Source organism: Carya illinoinensis, chromosome 8 (genome assembly GCF_018687715.1).
Source record: "Carya illinoinensis cultivar Pawnee chromosome 8, C.illinoinensisPawnee_v1, whole genome shotgun sequence".
Taxonomy (NCBI): Eukaryota; Viridiplantae; Streptophyta; class Magnoliopsida; order Fagales; family Juglandaceae; genus Carya; species Carya illinoinensis.
Window position 1 is genome coordinate 6,768,613 of NC_056759.1, and position 21,706 is coordinate 6,790,318.

A 21,706-nucleotide genomic window follows, 5' to 3' on the forward strand; every position below is an offset into this window, starting at 1 on the left:
GCATTGACATTAGCTTGGATTCATAAATCTGGCTTCTTAGCAGAAAACTAGGAAAATGCCCTACTTTCTACCACGCGAACAATTAGGAAAAGGTAAATGAGCTGGGAGGAAATGTGATTATTTCTTATGAGAACTATCTTACCATTTGTGAAGAATTTTCATTTTTCACAAACTTGTTAAACTCGCCTTACCCAGAATTTCGGTCATTAAGCCTACCTAAAAAACTCAGCAAACTATGTCATAGCAACAGTAGCTCATATTCATTCATTAAGTAATTGTTGCAAAATGAAGTTACAGTTCATCTTACAGCAGACTTTAAAGGCACCACAAACCCTTTTCCCTAAACAATCGCACAACAAACTACAACAGATCAACATCATCCTATCATTCAGAATCGAATAATTGAACATTGATTTGGAGACAAATTGGCATGTTCTCCACTTGGATGCAGAATTCCTACTGATATACATAAACAATGATTGGTGGCCTCATCGGGGAAGGCTCTTTATTACAATGAATAAGCAACTGCTCTTGCTAGCAAGGCAATTGCTCCGTTACTTTTCTAAGATCTACACTTCACATGAAAGAATTGGCAGATTATACACCAGCAAATTCAATCTGATCAATATTGTTTCCTATTTTTTAGCCTACGACCAAACTCAAAAGAGTATCATTCATCCTCCTCGCTAAGCAACGCAAAAGAAAATGGTTCAAATTTATAACCATCTCCCTGGTAGAACTTGTTCTGGAACTCTACCCAATGAAGTCGCAAGGCATGTAGGAATGCACTTAGGGTTTCCATCACTAGTAGCACACCAACAGTCGCAAATATAAATACAATGATGCCAACAATAAGAACAATAACATTGTTGTACCTGCAATCATCCGCACATTTGGCACTCACAATCATATTGCAATTCAAGTCATTTTCACCACAAAAAACATGACCAAACAAACTTACCCCCAGGCTAGAAGTAGAACCTTGTCGTAAAATACACTTGACAACTCCGAGTGAGCTAGACTAAAAAAGAAGAAGAAACAGACAAGTCAGATGATCAAGACTTGGTACTTCAAAATTAAAGTTGGATAAATTTAAAGAACCAAGGTAGACATAGGTTTTATAATGAATTCATGCAGCCTGTAGACCATGATAGTTCTGATTTCCATTGTCGTAGTAAAATAATATTATTATTGTTATAAAGATTATATAGGAGGGGAGTGTGGGGAGGGATAGGTTGAAAGGGCGGGGGTCTTGGAATTCTAATGAAGCCTAAAATACTTTTTCGGAATGTTAGAGGGATCAATAATGTCAACAAACGTCTCCATATTAGATCCCTTCTTTGTACGAAGTGGAAAGTTGTTTGTCTTCAAGAGACAAAGTTGTGTTTTATTGATAGAAATATTATTCATAGTTTGTGGGGCTGTTCTTTTGTGGGGTGGTGTTTTCTTGCTTCTTTGGGTGCATCAAGAGGTGTGTTGTTGATGTGGGATAAGAGAGTGGTGGAGAAGGTTGAGGATTGCATTGGGTATTTTTCATTGGCTATTTCTTTTAAGAATATTGAAGACGGGTGGAAGTGGGCCTTTGCGGGAGTGTATGGACCTAATGTAGATGGGGATAGATGTTTTTTGTGGGGGGAATTGGCGGGTTTGTATTCTTTATGGGACTTGCCTTGGTGTTTGTGTGGTGACTTTAATATTGCTTGGTTCCCTAGTGAGAGGGCCGGGACTTCTACGTCGTCAGGAGCTATGGAAGATTTCTTAGAGTTAATTTTTATTTGAACCTTGTGGATCTTCCTTTAGCTGGGGTGCATTTACTTGGTCTAATAGTAGAGGGTGGTCAAGGTTGGACAAATTTTTAGTCTCTTTTTCTTGGGGGTCTCATTATCCGGATCTTTGTCAAAAGAGGTTGCCACGTGTTATGATCATTTCCCAATTATGCTTGATTGTGGTGGCATTCATGGGTGAAGACATTATTTTAAGTTTGAGAATATGTGGCTTGAATTGGATGGTTTTGTGGAGATGATTAGAAATTGGTGGAATTCTTATTCCTTTTTTGGTACTCCTAGTTTTATTGTGGCAAGTAAACTTAAAGCCCTTAAAGCTGATTTGAAATAGTGGAATGAGAGGTCTTCGACTCTTTAGACATATGGAAGTGCAGAAAATTAAACTTTGGGATGAGTTGAATGCTTTGGAGGTTGGGGTAGTTAATGAGGAGACCTTGTGTAGAAAAAATGAGGTTGTATCAGAAATTGAGAAGGTTTTGTTGATGGAAGAAATATCTTGGAGGCAAAAATCAAGGGTGCTTTGGTTCAAGGAGGGGGACAAATGTAATAAGTCTTTTCATAAGATGGCTAATTCTCATAGGCATAATAATGTTATTGACGTTCTTCATTCTGGCTCTAATGTGTTTCAATCACCCGATGAGATCCAAGATCATATAGTGAAGTATTTTGAAGACCACTTGTCCAAGACAGCTGATTGGTGCCCTAAACTTGATGGGTTGTTTTTTGATCATCTGGATTCTGATGCTGTTTAGCTAACTGGAGAGGCCGTTTGAAGAAGACGAAGTGCATTCGGTTGTAAGAGGCATGTGCAAAGATAAAGCTCCAGGTCCGGATGGATTTTCTACAGGTTTTTTTCAAGAGTGTTGGGACATTGTGATTTATAAAATTATTTGGAAGGTGTTAGCCAACCATATGAGTATGGTGATGGATGAAATCATTTCTAAACCTCAAAATACTTTCATTCGGGGGCGGCAATTCTGGATTCAGTTCTAGTTGCAAATGAGTGTTTGGATAGCCGGATGAGAAAAGGCATTCCGGGGGCTCTATGCAAGCTGAATATGGAAAAAGGCATACGATCATATGTGCTGGGATTTTCTTCTTTATATGCTTAGAAGATGTGCATTTGGGGATAGGTGGTGTGGATGGGTTAAACATTGTGTTTCAAGTCCCCAGTTTTCAGTTTTAGTGAATGATGTTTCTTGTGGATTTTTTCAGAATTCAAGGGGGTTGAGACAATGGATCCGCTATCCCCTTTTCTTTTTGTAATTGTTATGGAGGCTTTGAGTCGTATGATGGAGGCTGCAGCACGTGGGGGTTTTCTTGCTGGTTTTTCAGTGGGTAATAATAGGGTAATAATAGTAACAGGGTGACTTCAATTTCTCATTTACTTTTTGCGGATGATACTCTTATTTTTTGTGATGTTAAAAGTAGTCAGATTCAAGCTTTAAGGGCTGTTTTACTGTGTTTTTAAGCTGTTTCGGGACTTAAGGTGAACTTGAGAAAGTCAGAATTAGTTCCGGAGGGGGGAGTGAGGATTACTAACTTTTTTGAGGATTTGTTGGGTTATAAAGTAGTTTCCCTTCCTATGAAATATCTTGGGCTTCCTTTGGGGGCGTCTTTCAAAGCTAAGAATATTTGGGATGGAGTTGTAGAAAAGGTTGAGAAACGTTTGTTGGGTTGGAAGTGGATTTATTTATCAAAAGGGGGAAGATTAACCCTTATCAAAAGCACCCTTTCCAATCTCCCTACATACTATCTTTCCTTATTTCCATTACCGGTGGGAGTGGCAAACCGGATTGAAAAATTGTTTAGAGCTTTTTGGTGGGGAGGCATGGGGGAGGAGAATAAATTTCATTTAGTGAGTTGGCAAAGGGTGTGCTGTCCGATTGTTAATGGTGGTTTGGGGGTGCGTAACTCGAGTTTTTTTTATAAGGCATTATTAAGGAAGTGGTTGTGGAGATATCATAAGGAAGGGGATTCTTTGTGGAGAGTGGTGATTGATCGGAAGTACAGGTGTGAGTGGGGAGGATGGTGTTCTAAGGAGGGGAGGGGGTCTTATGGTGTTAGTTTATGGAAATATATTAGAAAGGGGTGGAGCTTTTTTGAAAAACAAATTAAGTTTAAGATTGGAGAAGGTGTTAGCATTCGGTTTTGGTTTGATGAATGGTGTAGTGAGAGACCTCTTAACATTATTTTTCCGTTTGTTTTCAGCTTGGCTGGAAACCAGCAGGCTGCTGTTTCAGAAGTGTTGTGTCGTGACAATGGGCCTGTGTACTGGAATATTTGTTTCACTAGAAATGCTCAAGACTGGGAACTTGATGAGTTCACAGATTTTTTCAGTTTTCTGTATTCAGTGAAGGCAGCTGGTGTTGGGAGAGATTGTATGCTGTGGAAGCATAAGGGGAGTAATAAGTTTTCAGTTAGTTCCTTCTACAAGGTGCTAAATGCCCAACAGCAAGCTTTTTTTCCGTGGAAGAGTATTTGGAGGGTCCTTTCTCCATCTAAAGTGGCTTTTTTTATTTGGACTGCTGCACTTGGGAAGATTTTGACGGTTGATAATCTAAGGAAACGTGGTATGATTGTTTTGGAGTGGCGTTGTATGTGTAAGAAGAATGGGGAATTGGTTGGCCATTTACTTTTACATTGTGAAGTGGCTAGGGAGTTATGGATTGGCATTTTCAGTAGAGCTGGTTTGAGTCGGGGTATGCCTAAGAGTGTGGTGGATTTATTAGCATGTCGGAATGGCATCATAATAGCTCTCAACCGGCTGAGGCATGGAGAATGGTACCTTTGTGCTTAATGTGGTGCATTTGGACAGAAAGGAATGACAGGTGCTTCAACAAGAAGGAGCGAGCAATGGGGCAAATCTGGAATTTCGTTGTGTTTCTGTCTTCTTTTGATGTTAATGAGTTTCTGTCTTCTTTTCAGCTTTCTAGAATGTGATTTGGTTTCTCATTTTAAATACTAACTGTGTACATGGGCTTCGCCTAGTTTCATTCTCTCCAATAAAGTTTCTTATAAAAAAAAAAAAAAAAAAAAGATTATATAGGTGCTGTTATTATCATTATTATCAGTGCTATTGTTCTGGATAAGTTAAATCAACATGGGTTTAATTTTAACCATTCTTTTATAAGGAAAAAGTTACTTCAGCAAAAATAACTCTGAACAATTTTTTCAAGTTGGTCCATGCAGCTGTCTTCAACAAAAAACCAACACTAGCAAGCTTCATTCATATTGCAATGATATATTAAATCCAGCAAACTACTTACGAGCTCTTTCCAATTCACTACCTGAGGGCCCATAAGCGCAGATATGAAGCTGTATTGGACACCGCTCCAAGCACAAATTCTATGGTATGTATCATTTGGTGTACAAAGACCTCGCTAAACTCAAATTCCTCATGGTCATGGGAATCATGATGAGGTTCTGTTTCGAAAGGGTCATCAATGCTGTGAAGCAGCGCGTAAGATTGTCCTCGGTGCCTCTGAGGAAAAAGGGGTAAAAACAAGTAGAAAGAATAAAACAAAAGCTTATTGACAAAGAGAAAACAAAGCTGAAAACAAATTGGATAAATCAAGTTTTGGGCATACCTCTTGGTGTTGTTTCTTCAAGAGAAAAGGCTTTGGAAACAGCATCCATGGGACAGCAACGAGAGCCAAGAGAAGTAAAACAAGCTGGTACAGAAAAAATGGAGATGTCAAAATTAGTTTTGTATTTTACAGGACAATACAATTTCAGCACAATGCTTACAAAAAGGATTTTTAAACCTGAAGGAACTTCTGGCCAATGAAAAGCTGATTTTCCCCAAGATCATCAGTAGGACTGAGGAACATGTATATCATCACATGATAAAGATCAGCTTGCGAGCCAGTGCACCATTTCACAATAATGAGGAGCGAAAGGTAGCCAAACAGGCTGTTCAAAAATATTATCTGGGGAACAAATTGGTACCTAAACAAATCCACTGTTAATAACAGAATGCTAAATAATCATCGTTACAATACTATCCAAGTATACAACAAAACACATTCTTCATGAGTTAGATAATCAATTATAGAGTGGAAGAGAAGGAGAGAGAGAGAGACTGTTCATCTAATTAAGGATTCAGATATGCATGATGCATGGAAGGATAATCTTGAGCAATATAGCATACCAGATATTTAGGTCATCTCCAAAGAATTTTGCATTAAAGTAACTCAATGCAATTCCAAGATTCATCTGGGCTACTCCCAGTAGAATTGACATCTTCATCTTCAAAGAGTTGAGAAATGGCAACTCACTACGGGAACCATGCCACTTAGGGTCCACACCAAATGGATACGTGTCCCACACCTTTATTAAGCCCACAGTAGAAGCGTCACTGTGACAAAATGTAACTAAGTTAACGGGGAGAAAAATTTTACAAATATGCTGAGTATTTTGTATTAGTTCAGTACCTGCAGGATGGATCACGACATCCGTAGGCAGAGAGACCAAATAGTTCAAACGGGACTGAGAAGAACTCGTTATATATCAATCCTGTGTAGATTGAGAACAATGCCATCAACAAGATAACATAACGGCCGCCAAAAGTCATTTCTATGATGTCTCCAAGTTTCTGTTGTTAACACAATTAAGTAAGCTTAACTGAAACAGTTACAACGGAAGAACAGAGTTTACAGTCAACTATCACGACATGCAGCAACTACCTGACTGGAAAATTTCTTCTCTCTGACTATGAAGTATAATGTTGCCAGCAACAAGCATATACCATGGCCCCAATCACCAAACATAACAGCAAAAAGGAAAGGGAATGTGATTATTGTGTATACACCAGGATTCGCTTCCTGATATTTGGCAACACTGCAATAATATCGCACCAGTTATGTCCCCCAATACATTTGGGGCAGAAGCTTGTAACCCATCCAATGAAGGGTATCTATGAGAACAGTTGTTATGTAGAAGTTTCAAATTCAAGCTTTCTTCACATATCAAATTTAAAATACATTACCTTTTCGAAAAAGAAAATACAGAAGGACAAATGCAAAAGTAAAGTGAGAAGAAAAATATGCATTGGTTCATCACAACATAGACCTAAAATCTTTGGGGGGAAATTAAATGGAAAGATTAATGATATTTAAGGGTAAAATATGGAAAAGTGTAAAAAGTAGAAGACTCAACTAGGAAGTCCTCCATTATACTAAACAATGTTTTACAGTTAATAAATGCGTTAAAGCAAAGGTTATATATCACCGTTATTTCTCAAGGAAAATTTTCCATGTCCATATGGATCAAAAGCAAATAGTACGGCATAACTTGAGTAAACAGACTATCAGATGCATAATACATTGCCTTTTTCTTTAGAAGATAGTAAGTATGAAACATAGTCTAAATAATACATACATCATGCAATGTCTTCAAAACAGTACTAATAGCTATCAAGTCCCCACTAGATCCATGAAATGAAGATTCCTAGCTCCAGCACATACAGCATTAGAATTTAGAATTCTAGACATAAGCATGACTTCTCTCACAAAGGAACTCACCCATATGCATCAACAATTTCTTGAAAAGAAGAAGTAAACTTGTTTGTACAGAAATAGGTTGGTGGTGATTCCTTTGTATGCAAAACCTGGAAGATGGCCCCTACTTGTGAGTTGCTGTCAAAGGTTGCCTGCTGCAATGCATTTTGAATCTGCAAGACATCAAGGATAATCTAATTAAGTGACCCCTTCAACAATCTATTAAAACTAAGATGATTCTATAATAAATTAAAATACAAGTACGCTGTGAGTGTGAAAATGGAAAATTGATACAAGGTAAAAGAACAAACCTGCTTAGTTGCAAAAACAGGACACCAACCTTCCCCAACAAGACACTTCTTTGTCACATCAAAGCTGAGCATATTTAAAGTGTGATAAATGGACTTTTCCTTCTTTACCTATTAAGTTAAGAGAACACAATTAAGTGACCGAAGAAAATTCAACATACAAATGCTCAAATATCAACCCCAACACGCAAACACACATATATGCATGCATCAACAACACATGCATGAAAAGGGGAAAAGGTATGCTTTAGCAAAACTAAAGGCATTGGAAAATCAAATCAAGCAACTCAAACAAACCTGAAGATTCCACTGCTCATATTCATAGCCAATTGTCTGTAGCAGATTGTTCCTATGCAGCAGCCCGGCATCTATAGTCACTTTCAGCTCTGAAAGTCTTCCAGACACCTAGAAAAAAATAATTACAGAACTGATAGTCGATCTTGACCATCACTGATGGCTTATTCACAATTTGAAAAATACTAATATCGTTGAATTTAGTTCAAATTAACTAAAAAATTGCAGTACAGGTAAGAACTAGGGAACATTGAAAAAAAAAATACACAAATGTATTTACATAACATGTTTTGAATTAAAGATTTCGCGTCAGCTGAAAATCATTAATTAGAAATCACTAATAAAACACAAACATCAGGTGTGCCAAATGTGCCTCTCACAACTTCAACGAGGGAATGTCATGAGGTCAACCCATGAGTGTGGACAGACTTGGGAAGGGAGGCTACCTCGTGTCATGTAGCCTACTGTTTGTTACCAATGAAGAAGTTTTTATCCAATTGTTCAGTCCTACCTACTTATTTTGGAAAATTATGGTAACACCCCTGTGCTTTTGGGACTTTCGACATTCAGATCCAAGTTTTCAATTGTGAAACATTGAACTCCGAATTTTGCAACATTGGAAATTCTAGATCTCTGTCCAATTTAAATTGCCGACATTACCATAAACTAAAACATCTTCCATGTGTACCAAAAAACTAATCAAGAAATAGATAAGAAAAAAAAATCAACTATTCAAAAATAAAAAACCAGTGAAAAAATTCGTCGCCATTCGGTTGGTAAAACTTGATAGATGGAGGTGGGGGAGATGCACAGGCAGGGTGGAGGGGATACCCCCCAAACTACACTGGTGGTGGAGAACTCCTCCATCGCTTGCGAGGGAGATCTCCCCCACCAGTTGGTGATGGGGGAGCATGTTGCGGGTAGATAGGGGATGTGGCGGTCAAGGGGCATTCCTGCACCATGTGGATGAAACTGAAGAACCCCCCATCGACTGCAATGGGGATCTCCACCCTGCCTTGAGGTGGAAAAGACCTCTATCCCCATAGCATAGCATTCACTATGGTGGTTACTGTTACCGTATAACATTTTAGGAAGTTATACAATTTAGGACTCCTATTTTATATTAGCTGTACAGATATATATTACCATGTATATAGGCTGATTATTAGGGATCAGTTAGGGGTTTTTTCGTGTATAGCATATAATCTATTTTTCTTGTATAGCGGATGATTTACATTGTGAATGAGAAGGCTGAGATCACAGAGCCTGTTTTCCAAATATTCTTGATTTTCTGAGTATTTTGACATGGTATCAAGAGCAAGGTTCATAGTTTTGAATTTTTTTTTCCCTTTCTTGCATCATCGGCAACATATGAGTATTTTCAACAATTTTGGAGCTCTGCAGTAGCTTTCAGTGTTTTCTGTGGGTTTGAAAATTTTTTTTCTCTTTTCCGTTGCTGGGGTTGTGGGGTTTTTGGAATTTCTAGTCGTGTTCTGCATTTTGGTGCAATCTGTCATGTTGCTAAGGAGCTGGTTTCTGGTCTCTGTTGCTGTTTCTGGCCTCTGTTTAGTGCCCTCTGTCACAGTTTCTGGCCTCTATTCGGTACAATTTTTCTGTTTCTTACGTGGGTCATATTTTCAGCAATTTGTTTGTATTTTCTGGTTGGGTGTTCTTGGCACTATATATATATTTCTTGTCTGGGGTGAATCATGTCATCTGATAAGTTAGAATCGTTTCATATTCGGTTTAATGGCAAAAATTATTCTGCTTGGGAGTTTCAGTTTCAATTATTTGTCAAAGGGAAAGAATTGTGGGGTCATATTGATGGGAGTGTTCCCGCACCTCGGGATGAGACCTTGTCAAAGTGGGAAATCAAGGATACTAGGGTCATGACCTGGATCCTTGGCTCCATTGAGCCTCACCTTGTTCTCAATCTACGGCCTTATAAAACTACTGCTGACATATGGAATTATCTCAACACGGTTTACAATCAAGATCACTCCGCTAGGTGATTTCAATTGGAATATGAGATGGCTAATTTCACACAAGGAAGTCTTTCCGTTGAGGAATATTATTCTGGTTTTCAAAACCTTTGGGCTGACTATTCTGATATTGTTTATGCTAGCGTTCCCGCTGCCACTCCTGCTTCTGTCCAAGCAGTGCATGCAACCAGCAAGCGAGATCAATTCTTGATGAAGCTACGACCCGAATTTGACATTGCACATTCTAATCTGATGAATCGTGCTCCTGTTCCATCTCTAGATGCTTGTTTGAGTGAACTTCTTCGTGAGGAGCAGCGTCTACTCACTCACACTTCGATGGCACATCAGGCTCTTGCTAGTGCACCTGTTTCTGTGGCTTATGCCGCACAAGGGAGGAATAAGGGTAGAGACATGCATGCTGTCCAGTGCTTTAGTTGTTAAGCTTTTGGTCATATTGCTTGGGATTGCCCCGAGAAGTTCTATAACTACTGCTAGGCCTGTGCAAAATACCCATTGGGCCGCTTAACCCGCACAACCCGGTTGGGTCGAACCCGCTAAAATCGGGTTAGGTACATGTCGAACCCCGTTGGGTCGAACCCGCTCAACCCGCTCACACGATATCCATTTTCAGTCCAATTTCTTTTTCTGGTCGTTTCTCAAGAAAATTCTTCTTGCATCAAATTTTTTTGGGTCATGGAAACGGGGGGAAAGGTGAAGAGAGGTGCTGCAGGGAGGAAGGGAGGCGGTCCCAAGAAGAAACCTGTGTCCCGGTCCGTTAAAGCCAGTCTGCAGTTCCCCGTTGGACGAATCGGCCGGTACTTGAAGAAAGGCCGTTACTCTCAGCGTGTGGGCATCGGTGCTCCTGTTTACCTCGCCGCTGTACTCGAGTACCTAGCCGCTGAGGTTTTGGAGTTGGCTGGAAATGCCGCAAGAGACAACAAGAAGAATAGGATTATCCCAAGGCACGTGCTACTGGCCGTGAGGAATGATGAAGAGCTTGGGAAGCTTCTCGCTGGTGTGACCATTGCGCATGGAGGTGTCCTTCCCAACATCAATCCCGTCCTTCTGCCGAAGAAGCCTGACAAGGTTGCTACCAAAGAGCCCAAGTCTCCATCTAAGGCCACCAAGTCCCCTAAGAAGGCCTGACCCTAAGAAGGCAAGCGATATGGGCAAACTCAATCGCCTGGTTATCCCAAAGCAGCACGCCGAAAACTACTTCCCGCTGGACGACTCCACCAACGAGAAGGGACTCCTTCTCAACTTCGAGGATCGAAACAGGAAATCTGCAAATGAACGTATGGAAAGCAGAGTAAAGAACGGGTTCGACCCGATCCTTATTTTTTGGTCGGGTCGATCCGCATCCGTGAGGCTTTTCCTGCGGGTCGGGTCGGGTCGGCCCAAAATCTGGGCGGGCCGAATTGTTGTGCAGGCCTAACTACTACAAGAAACAGGGTCATATCATATCTGCTTGTCCCATTCAACTTGAAAGGAAGTAGGGTACATCATGCCTCCGTTGGTGCCTCTAGTTCTGCTTCATTGTCTGCTGCCTCACTGGTTGTTCCTATTCCTGCTCCTATAGCCTTAGCAAACCCAAACACCCTTACTCCTGAAATGGTACAACAGATGATCCTTTCTACTTTTGGGCTCTCATGTAATCATGAAGTTTCTTCCAAGCCATGGTATTTTGACTCCAGAGCCTCTAACCATATGACCAATACTGTTGTTTCTCTTTCCAATGTCAAAAATGATGATGAAAATATGAAAATTAACACCGCTGATGGCAGTTCTCTGCCTATCAGTGTTGTTGGTGATCTTTCATCTTCCTTAACTGATGTTTTTGTGTCTCCTGACCTCTCCACAAATCTTATTTCTCTTGGTCAATTGGTTGATAATAATTGTAATGTTCATTTCTCTCGTTTTGGTTGTGTTGTGCAGGATCAAGTGTCAGGGAAGATGATCGCGAAGGGGCCTAAAGTGGGACGACTTTTTCCTCTTCACATTTCTCCTTCCACTATTATTCCTAATTTTCCTTTACTTTTTTTTGCATGTAATGTTGTTGGTTCTGGAAATAAGATGTGGCATAAACGTCTAGGTCACCCAAACTCTGATGTACTCCGTACTTTGTTTAACTCTGGATTATTGGGAAATAAAGCATGTTCTTCTCTTTATCTTTCTTTTGATTGTACATCATGCAAACTTGGCAAAAGTAAAGTTCTACCTTTTCCTCATCATGCATCTCGTGCCTCACAATGTTTCGATATTATTCATAGTGATGTTTGGGGGATTGCACCTGTTGTTTCTCATGCGCATTACAAGTATTTTGTTACTTTCATTGATGACTTTAGTCGCTTTACTTGGGTTTATTTCCTCCGGGCTAAGGCCGAAGTTTTTTCAGTCTTTAAGCGCTTTCTTGCACTTCTTGAGACTTAATTCTCCGCTAGCATCAAGATCTTGTACTCTGATTCTGGCTGTGAAAACATGTCTAATGAGTTTCAAGACTTTCTTCAAAGCAAAGGGATCATTTCTCAGCGTTCTTGTCCTTCGACATCACAGCAAAATGGTGTTGCTGAGAGGAAAAATCGTCACCTTCTTGATGTGGTAAGAACTCTTTTACCTGAATCATCTGTTCCTCCTCATTTTTGGTGTGAAGCACTTTCTACTTCAGTTCATTTGATTAATCGGTTACCCTCTCCTACGTTAAATCATGTTTCTCATTTCTTTAAGTTGTTTGGTCATTCTCCTTTACATTCTGATCTTCGTACATTTGGTTGTATTTGTTTTGTGCATCTCCCTACTCATGAACTACATAAACTTACTGCTTAGTCGGTTAAGTATGTTTTTCTTGGTTATACTATCCCTCAAAAGGGTTATGTTTGTTATGATCCCCTTGCATGTCGTATACGGGTTTCTAGGAATGTGATTTTCTTTGAAAATCAATATTTCTTTCCATCTCATGTTGATCTACCATCTACATCTTTATCTCTTTTGCCTAGTTTTTCTAATTCACCAACAATTGTGGAAAGGTTTAAACATGGTTTTGTGTATGAAAGACGTCGTCGACATGAGTTTGGTTCCACTTCCTATGTGCCCCCTTCCAATCTTGACCCGGCACTTGATCCTGATCCAGCTCCTGCTTACACCACTCTTCGTCGGTCTACTCGTCATTCTCGACCCCCTGATTGGTATGGTTTCTTCTCTCCTGTCTCTCTTGTCGCTATTTTATCCACTATTTCCATTCCCTCTTGCTACAAACAAGCCATGGAACATGAGTGTTGGCAAATTGCAATGCAAGCAGAACTTCAAGCACTTGAGGAGAATCACACTTGGGATATTGTTCCTTGTCCTCCTACAATCAAACCTATTGAGAGTAAATGGATTTTTTTTTTGTCAAACTTCGTTCTGATGGCTCTTTGGACCGGTACAAAGCTCGCCTTGTAGGTCTAGGTAACAAGCAGGAATATGGGGTTGATTATGAGGAGACATTTGCTCCTGTTGCCAAAATGACCACGGTTCGAACCATCTTAGCTATTGCCGCTTCACAGTCGTGGCAACTACATCAGATAGATGTGAAGAATGCATTTCTTCATGGTGATCTTCAGGAAGAGATTTACATGAAGCTTCCCTCTAGTATGACTACTTCTTCTCCTCATAATGTCTGTAAGCTAAGGCGTTCTCTGTATGGGCTCAAGCAAGCGCCCCGCGCTTGGTTTGAGAAGTTTCGTTGTACACTTCTTTCCTTCAGTTTTACACAAAGTCAGTATGATTCTTCTCTTTTCTTCCATACGTCTACGTCAAGTATAGTTATTCTCTTGGTTTATGTGGATGATATTATCATTACTGGCGCTAACTGTGGTTTGATTACTAAGCTTCAGCAGTTGTTACATACAACTTTCCATATGAAAGATCTTGGCCAGCTTACATACTTCTTAGGATTAGAAGTTCATCATCGAGCCCATGGTATTTTCGTGAACCAGCATAAGTATATTCAAGATCTTATCACTTTGGCTGGTTTGGAGGACACTTCTTCTGTTGTACTCCTATGAAGGTAAATGTCAAATACAAGAAAGATGAATGGGACCTTTTGGATGATCCTACTCTCTATTGGCGCCTGGTTGGAAGTCTCTACTTGACTACTACTCCACCTGATATCTCCTATGCTGTTCATCAGATCAGTCAATTTATGTCTTCTCCTCGGCATCTCCATCTTGCTGCAGTTCGCCGCATCATTTGCTATCTTCAAGGTTCACCTACTCTTGGGTTGTTCTTTCCTACCGGCTCCTCTCTTCAACTTGTTGCCTATAGTGATGCTGATTGGGTTGGGTGTCCGGATACACGTCGATCTACTACAGGTTGGTGTATGTTTTTAAGTGAAGCCTTAATTTCTTGGAGATGTAAGAAACAAGATCGTGTTTCTAAATCCTCTACTGAGGCTGAGTATCATGCCATGTCTACTACTTGTTCTGAAATTGTATGGCTACGCGGTCTTCTTGAGGAGGTTGGGTTTCCTCGGACTACTTCTACCCCTCTTCACGCTGATAACACTAGTGCTATTCAGATTAGCACTAATCCCGTTTTCCATGAACGCACCAAGCACATTGAAGTAGATTGTCATTCTATTCGAGACAACTTGGAAAGTCGGGTGATATCTCTTCCTCACATCTCTTCTGATCTCCAAGTGGCTGATGTCTTCACCAAAGCTATGACTCGACAGCGGCATCAATTTCTTGTTGGCAAATTGTTGCTGGTTGACTTACTAGCATCAATTTGAGGGGGGATGTTACCGTATAACATTTTAGGAAGTTATACAATTTAGGACTCCTATTTTATATTAGCTGTACAGATATATATTACCATGTATATAGGCAGATTATTAGGGATCAGTTAGGGGTTTTTTTGTGTATAGCATACAATCTATTTTTCTTGTATAGAAGCTGATTTATGTTGTGAATGAGAAGGCTGAGATCACAGAGCCAGTTTTCCAAATATTCTTGATTTTCTGAGTATTTTGACTGTTACCTTGTCAGCACCCTTTTCTTGCAATGGATCATTTTCTCATGTAAAGTTGCATGTATTGATTTGGTATGAGGCTTTTCCATTTTAATCATAGGAAAATGGAAATTTCACTATAATGCTACTCCTATAGTCAGAAAGAATAAAATCTGACTGATGGTCACCAAACCTTAATCATTGTGACTTTCAGATCACTATATAATTATATGAAATCAAAATAATTTCTCAGTTTTACTCATATAGAAAATCTAGACCAATGTGACCAATTGATGTAGTTTGTTCAATTAGAAAAATCTTGATTGTGTATGTGGCAGAGGACTGAGAATTTGAAATGCAAATTACAAATGTGTTTTATGTCCAAGGCTACTCTCTTTCCCTGAACCAAAAATCCAGCCATGAAGAAAGTTTCCAGGCAAATGATGTTGCTGCAACTGTTGGACAAAGCAGCTCACAAAAAAAAACAAAACAAAACAAAACAAAAGAAATAACTATCAACCAAAATTAATTATAGACAATAACACAAACATGTAACAGAAAATATAAAGAGATAATCCAGGTGCAGTATCTTGAAGCTTCTAATTCCAGATAACTCATACCTCTGTTATCGTCTGAAATTGTTTTCCTAAGTCGTCCGCAAATGGGTAACGGTTTGCCCCAAAAGCTTCACATATTTTTAGTATTTTGCTCTTTGCTCTCTCCCCAGAATAGAAGATAGCGAAAACATTTTTCTCAACCTGCGAAATGATACTTTATCAATTTCCTCATAAAAAATCTAGTCAATAGAGATGCATGATTTTGGATCATATTTTTGTTTAAACCTATCAAGATTCAGAATCTATTATTGATAGGATGAGGGAAAGATAGAATCTGTGGAAGTTGTCAAAGGGTGGAAAGTTTGGGGCCAAATCTTTCTATGATGTTTGAAAGGTCCAATGACAGTCATTTTTCCATAAAGGAACATTTGGAGAATGAAGGTTCCTAGAAAAGTTGCATTATTTAGCTGGCTAGCTGTCTGCACAATTTTTTTTTTTTTTTTTATAAGTAAAAATAAATTTGGTAAACCAAGTGATTAGGCATGGCCCAAGTACACAGGTAGTATACAAGAGAGAACACCTAATTACAAGATAGGAACTAGAAATAAAACAATGAAATCATGAAAACAGGCCCCATCAAGTACAAGAGCAGATGCCCAAAGGAAATAATGTATGGAAGAAAAAATCTCCAATCCCTCCCAACAAGCATTCTCTATCTTCAGAACTATGGCCGTTCCTCTCAAGCCAAACACACCACATAAGACATAGGGGAACCATCTTCCAAACGGCAGCAATTTGGTGATTACCCTGGATACCTCTCCAACAAGCCAGAAGTCCACCACCCTCCTAGGCATCACCTAGGCAATACCAATCCTATTAAGATTTCATCCCATAGAACCTTTGCCACTTCACAATGAAGAAGTAGGTGATCCACAGATCCTCCATTCCTTTACACATAAAGTACCAATCCATAATGATGAAACCACGCTTTCTTAAATTATCTGTGGTCAGGATTTTTCCAAGAGAAGCCAGCCAAACAAAAAAAGCAACCTTGAGAGGCAACTTGCTCCTCCAAATGCACATCCAAGAAAAAGCATTAGGGGATTGGCATGACATAGCCTTATACAAGTCTGGGACAAATATTAATGGCAGAAAATCTTATCATGCATCATATTGCTGTAGTTGATTGGTGTTATATGTGTAAGGATTCTGGGGAAACAATTAATTATTTACGTCTGTGTTGTGCAGCAGCTGGAGAGTTGTGGTCTGTAGCATTCTCTTCAATTGGATACAGCCGCTGATGCGCATGGCAATTTATGAGTGGCATGAGGCTGGGAAGGTAAGTTTGATCAACTCAATAGCATTAATATTAGGTTGGCTGCTTCATTGTGCCCTATGTGGATGATTTGGAAATAATACATGAATTGGACTCTTGAAGGGGTGGAACATGTGGTTTTGTCAACACTATCCTTTCAAAGTGCTTTCTCTTGTAATGCCTTTTTTTTTTTAAAAAATAACCGATCTATGAATATCAGATTGCAACTCTTTACATGCTTTTCTCATACATTTCTTGTGCATTTGGATTGTCTCCTTTTGATAATAAAACTTTCTATCACCTATGAGTATGATGGACGTATTATGTAAAATTGAGTTAAGAAAAAATTCCACCATACAAACAAACTATTTTAAGGGAAACAAAATCAAAGAACAAGAAAGGGATACATCTATACTAGACACATCTATACTAGACACATCTATACTTCAAAAGAGCGCAACAAGTTGGATGGGTCTCTCATCAACTTTTATCTCTTATTCAATTATGATGTCATCCATATAACCCTCAAACCAGACAACATTAGCAGAAAACTGAAACAAAAGGAGGACACTATTTAAATGAGGATAAAAGTTGATGACATTTCACAAATGTAAGTTATGTAATTACCTTCTCTCCTGACACGGGATCAATGACAGGATGTTCAACCACAGCTTGCTTCAAAAATACATTACCCCTGGTTGCTCGATATAGAATCATTTCAAAAGCCATTGATTTTTCTCTAGGAACGAGACCGCTAACAAATCCCAGCTTAACTTGTTTTGATGGGTCTGTTGTCATTTCCTGAAACATCAAATCTCTAAGCATCATACAAAGGAAAAACAAAAGATCTTTAGCCAAATCAACAGAAACAAATCTAGTGACTCTTAAACTTATACTTGCTCCAGTAATAAAGGACTGTCAATCGATCCTTCACCAGTTTGTTGCACTTCAAGTTCTCTCTGCTGCGCTGCAGCACTGCTTTGAGCTGAATGGAAAAACTCACCAGCCTGAAATTAGAAAAGAGATCAAAAGCTCATTTTATGACTTTGAGAAAACAAAAAGAATTCCATGCTAAATAAACTAATTCTCTTCGGCCTAAGAAGTATATAGTTTGAGCAAAGAAAGACTAGTGCAAAACAGAAAAACAAGCCAAACCTTCTGCAGAACAAGCTTATATTCTGATAGCTCATTATAAGAATGGTGTAACTTTTCATTGTTTGCATTTATCTCTAACAGCTCAGCTTCAAGTTCTCCAAGTTTAACCTGACACACCCACAGAAGAAATTATTTCAAGACATCATAAGTTTTAAAACAAACGGAAAATTTACAGATATAGCAACCTCCAAGTTGTCCAGATCAATATCATTGCTTCTAAATCTTGATGAGCTTGACAAACCAGCTTTTTTAATTTGTTCCCTGAAGAAACGTAGCCTGCGAGCCATTTCCCCACATCTTTTGATCTGCATGTAGAAAACAAACACAACCACATATAACTTATTACGTGTATGTAGAACTCATAAAATGATTTTCATTTTTTTTTTTATCAAAATTATATGGGAACACAAACCTAAATAACAAAATAAGGGCAATTATTTTTGTAATGTCAACTACCCAATGTGCATGAAACAATGGGAATTAACATTCTATTGATAGAGGGATGGGAAGAACAAATACTGTCGTTCAAACTTACTAAATTCAGAGTCTGTTTGTCACTGAGTCTCACCATTACTATTAAGAATCTCCAAAATTCACCAAGCCATGAAGAATGGATCAGGATGCAGACAAAAGATACATCGTGGCCATACTAGCACCAGAACAGGAAAAAAATACAAGCATCCAAGGGCACAGGACCCATCATAGAGGAATGTGCAAAAAAATGATCCCCCCTTCCTCCCTCAGCTACTAGTTGATGGAGGGAGGGGGGATCATGAGAAAAGTAAGAAATGAAATTAAATGTTCATACGAATTCTAACTTTTTTGAATTCAAATAGTTATGAATCCTTATTTGGCAGTTATTGTATTGTGTAACACCAATGAGATGGTCTCGTATAACATGATTCATCATACTACAACCTTAGGTGGCTGACTTAGTTGTGAGATCCTTCTAAATCAGTGTGCATAAAGCTGCCAACCTGGATGGAAAAGAAAGCTACTAGGGACAGACTTTTCCAAGTTGATGCACACATGAATATAAATACATGCAGGAATGACCTGTGAAAATATATATATATACACATATATATGTGCATGTGCGTGTGTGTGTGCACACCCGCACATGCGTGCATGTGCATAAATACAAGACACACATGTAAACGCAAATACATAATTTGCACATGTAAAATATGTTACTTGGCAATGATTCTTCTTATATGTTACATTTTCAAATCCAATCTAACCTTCCTCATAAAATGTTCTTCATGCTTAAGCCCAAACAACACCACATGCCACATAATTTTTCCTTCCTGTCTGGGCATAGGGTGGGTAACTGTATACCTCTACAGCCTCTTTGTTTTTTTTTTTCCCAATGGACGTCAAATATAATTCCTGTTAGAAAACGCAACAGTGGACAAATTTATGTTACTCTAAAGTTTTTTTGGTAATAGATAACCTTTATGTTACTCTTATAAGTATTCTCACTGCCTAGATTGCAAAGTAATATTTTAAATATTGTCAGACCTTTTCTTCTCACAGAGAACAATTGATGATATTTTCTTTTTGATTCATAGCTATTATTGAGTCTCTATACACTGAAACGACAACTGAAAATTTATTAACTAAATTCAACTTGGAGTTTCTATTTGACTGCATTATTTATTATACACATATATAGGAAGTTACAAGCTCACAGTGAGCAGGTTGTCAGCTGTTAGAAATTTCCCTGTTTGATATGTGATAGCATTAAATGTCGACAGCATGAATGTTTTAGCTGCCAAGACTGGTTTTATGTGAAAATAAGATCTTCATCTTAGGGTACAAGACAAGCAGGCAGTCCCATAATATACAAGCCAGGGCTCAAGAACTATAGAAATAGCGCATAAACGCACCTGAGCAGCATATGTGCGCTGGAATGGGCTCTTTTCTGCATTGAGCTGCAAAGGACAAATAAATGCGACCGATTAAAAAATTAATGTTTCCAATTTGAGGAAACATCCAAAAGATTATTTCAGTTGCATATGTACTCAGCGCCATGGTATTAGACCATCATGAAAGCCCTACACAAACTAAAGTGTAAAATAAATAAGTTAAAAATCGCTTAGTAATGGGCCAATGAATGAATCTGCTCTCAACAGCCAACAATAAATTTATAAGTTCTCTCTTCTAAGATATATAAGTGAACTCCATATAACCAATCGAAACAAAAAGAAGCAGATCTATTCTGTACCAGGTAAATACCAATACAAACGTTAAGGGGGAGGCATTATCTTAGCATGTATACATATACATACAAACATATATATATTATACAAAGCATATATTATAGCTGATGCATTCTCACAGAGCTATCAAAATATATATATATATATATGAGAGAGAGAGAGAGAGAGAGAGGTTCAGAAGTACCAAAATGTGGACATGCATCCGATTTTTCAACCACGATTTTAACAAATAGCATATAATTAATAGATTTTCTGGTGTGTACGGTTAAGTTCTTTCCCCAACAACTGCAAGATAATACACCACGAATTCTTCTAAAATAAAAACAAACAATTGCGCACAATAATCAACCAAAAGCAGATCGCAAGCGAAAAAAAAAAAAAAAGCTATAAACCAATAATAGAAATAATGAAGATGATGATGCAAACTTCATCATGACAGAACCAAAGCAAAACAGGAAATGAACTTCAGAGTTTGAATGCAAGAAAATTCGGGTGTAAAATGGTCAGCATGAGGAGGAACGATGAACGGCCAAAGTTCTTAAAAAAAAAAATGAGGTTGGAGAATGGAGCTTACATCTTTGAATTGAAAGAGGCCAAGGTCACCGAGATAGGAGATCGTGCGGTAAGCTGATTCGATGGGAATGATGAGTTGTACCAATTGCATCGGCTCCGACCGTAGCAGATCCATCGTCGGCCAACACCCTCCCTCTCCCATCTCCAATTGTCATTCAACGGATATCCGAATATAAAATGTATATATATACGCGTGCGTGGGTATATATGCGTGTACGTCCTCCGTTTATTTTTCTTTTCTTTTGTTCTTCTTCTGAACGCGTCTGTTTGTTGATCGGAGAGAATTTGTTCACCGGGCGATATAAGAAATGTGACGTCAAATGTGTCCAAGTGTAAGTGTGTTTTTAAAAACAAAAAATTACATTTTTTAATATTTAAAAAAAATATACATTTACTAGTAATTATTTTCTTAACCATTAAAAAAACTTAAACTTAAAATATACGGGACAGATTTAGCACATTTAAGAGTCATCCAAGCATTTTCCATTAGAAATTGCTTTGAGAGTTAAGAATCTATCATATAAATATATATATATATATATATATATATTATATAGGGTGCACTACTCAAATCTATGAAGCACTAACACTTTTTTTTCTTTTAAATGTTTTTTAAACATCTTTAAACGTTTAAAAAATATATAAATTAACTAATAGACACTTATTTAACATTAAAAAAATATAAAATAAAATGAATAAAATAAAATATACTCTATATACTGGCAAAATAAGGAGGCAAAATCACATGACTAAATAGTATTATTCTACTCTATATAAATTAAGTAGTAAACAATCACATCTTCTATGCTTTTTTGTGCCAAAAAAAAAAAAAATGTATTTTTAATTTTATGAATTTACTTTACAATTGATTCTATTACTACAGTCAGTCACTTCCTTTTTCTGATAAAGGGGGTGATAGGTTTTGAATCCAAATTTTTTTATTTGGAGTACCAGGTCAGTCGATCACTTCCTTAAATTCAAAGTTTTGATTCGTGAGATTTCCAAATCAATAGATATGGATACATTAGA

The 21,706-nt window shown here is 38.2% G+C and overlaps 2 protein-coding genes across 5 annotated transcripts; one reads left to right on the forward strand and one right to left on the reverse strand.

Moving 5' to 3' along the window:
* Positions 1–238: 238 nt before the first annotated feature.
* LOC122274278 (V-type proton ATPase subunit a3-like) lies at positions 239–20,962 on the reverse strand. Of its 4 annotated transcripts, XM_043083320.1 has the most exons (19): positions 20,679–20,759; positions 19,772–19,816; positions 19,124–19,271; positions 18,068–18,187; positions 17,883–17,990; positions 17,624–17,734; positions 17,355–17,528; positions 15,476–15,613; positions 7,891–7,998; positions 7,597–7,704; positions 7,310–7,458; positions 6,473–6,626; positions 6,221–6,381; positions 5,938–6,144; positions 5,552–5,735; positions 5,375–5,458; positions 5,075–5,268; positions 962–1,021; positions 239–875 (listed from the first exon to the last, which is right to left on the reverse strand). In XM_043083320.1, exons 3-19 carry the CDS (start codon positions 19,199–19,201, stop codon positions 671–673), a joined length of 2,343 nt encoding a protein of 780 aa, XP_042939254.1. In that variant the 5' UTR covers positions 19,202–19,271; positions 19,772–19,816; positions 20,679–20,759; the 3' UTR covers positions 239–670. The 4 variants fall into 4 exon arrangements, 3 of the variants coding, with proteins under 3 accessions (XP_042939254.1, XP_042939253.1, XP_042939255.1); XM_043083319.1 differs by lacking the exon at positions 19,124–19,271 and having other exon boundaries at positions 20,679–20,961; XM_043083321.1 differs by lacking the exons at positions 19,124–19,271; positions 20,679–20,759 and adding an exon at positions 20,289–20,649.
* On the forward strand, positions 10,531–11,024 carry LOC122274280 (histone H2A-like). The gene has a single exon (XM_043083323.1). It carries the CDS (start codon positions 10,563–10,565, stop codon positions 11,013–11,015), a length of 453 nt encoding a protein of 150 aa, XP_042939257.1. The 5' UTR covers positions 10,531–10,562; the 3' UTR covers positions 11,016–11,024.
* Positions 20,963–21,706: the final 744 nt, after the last annotated feature.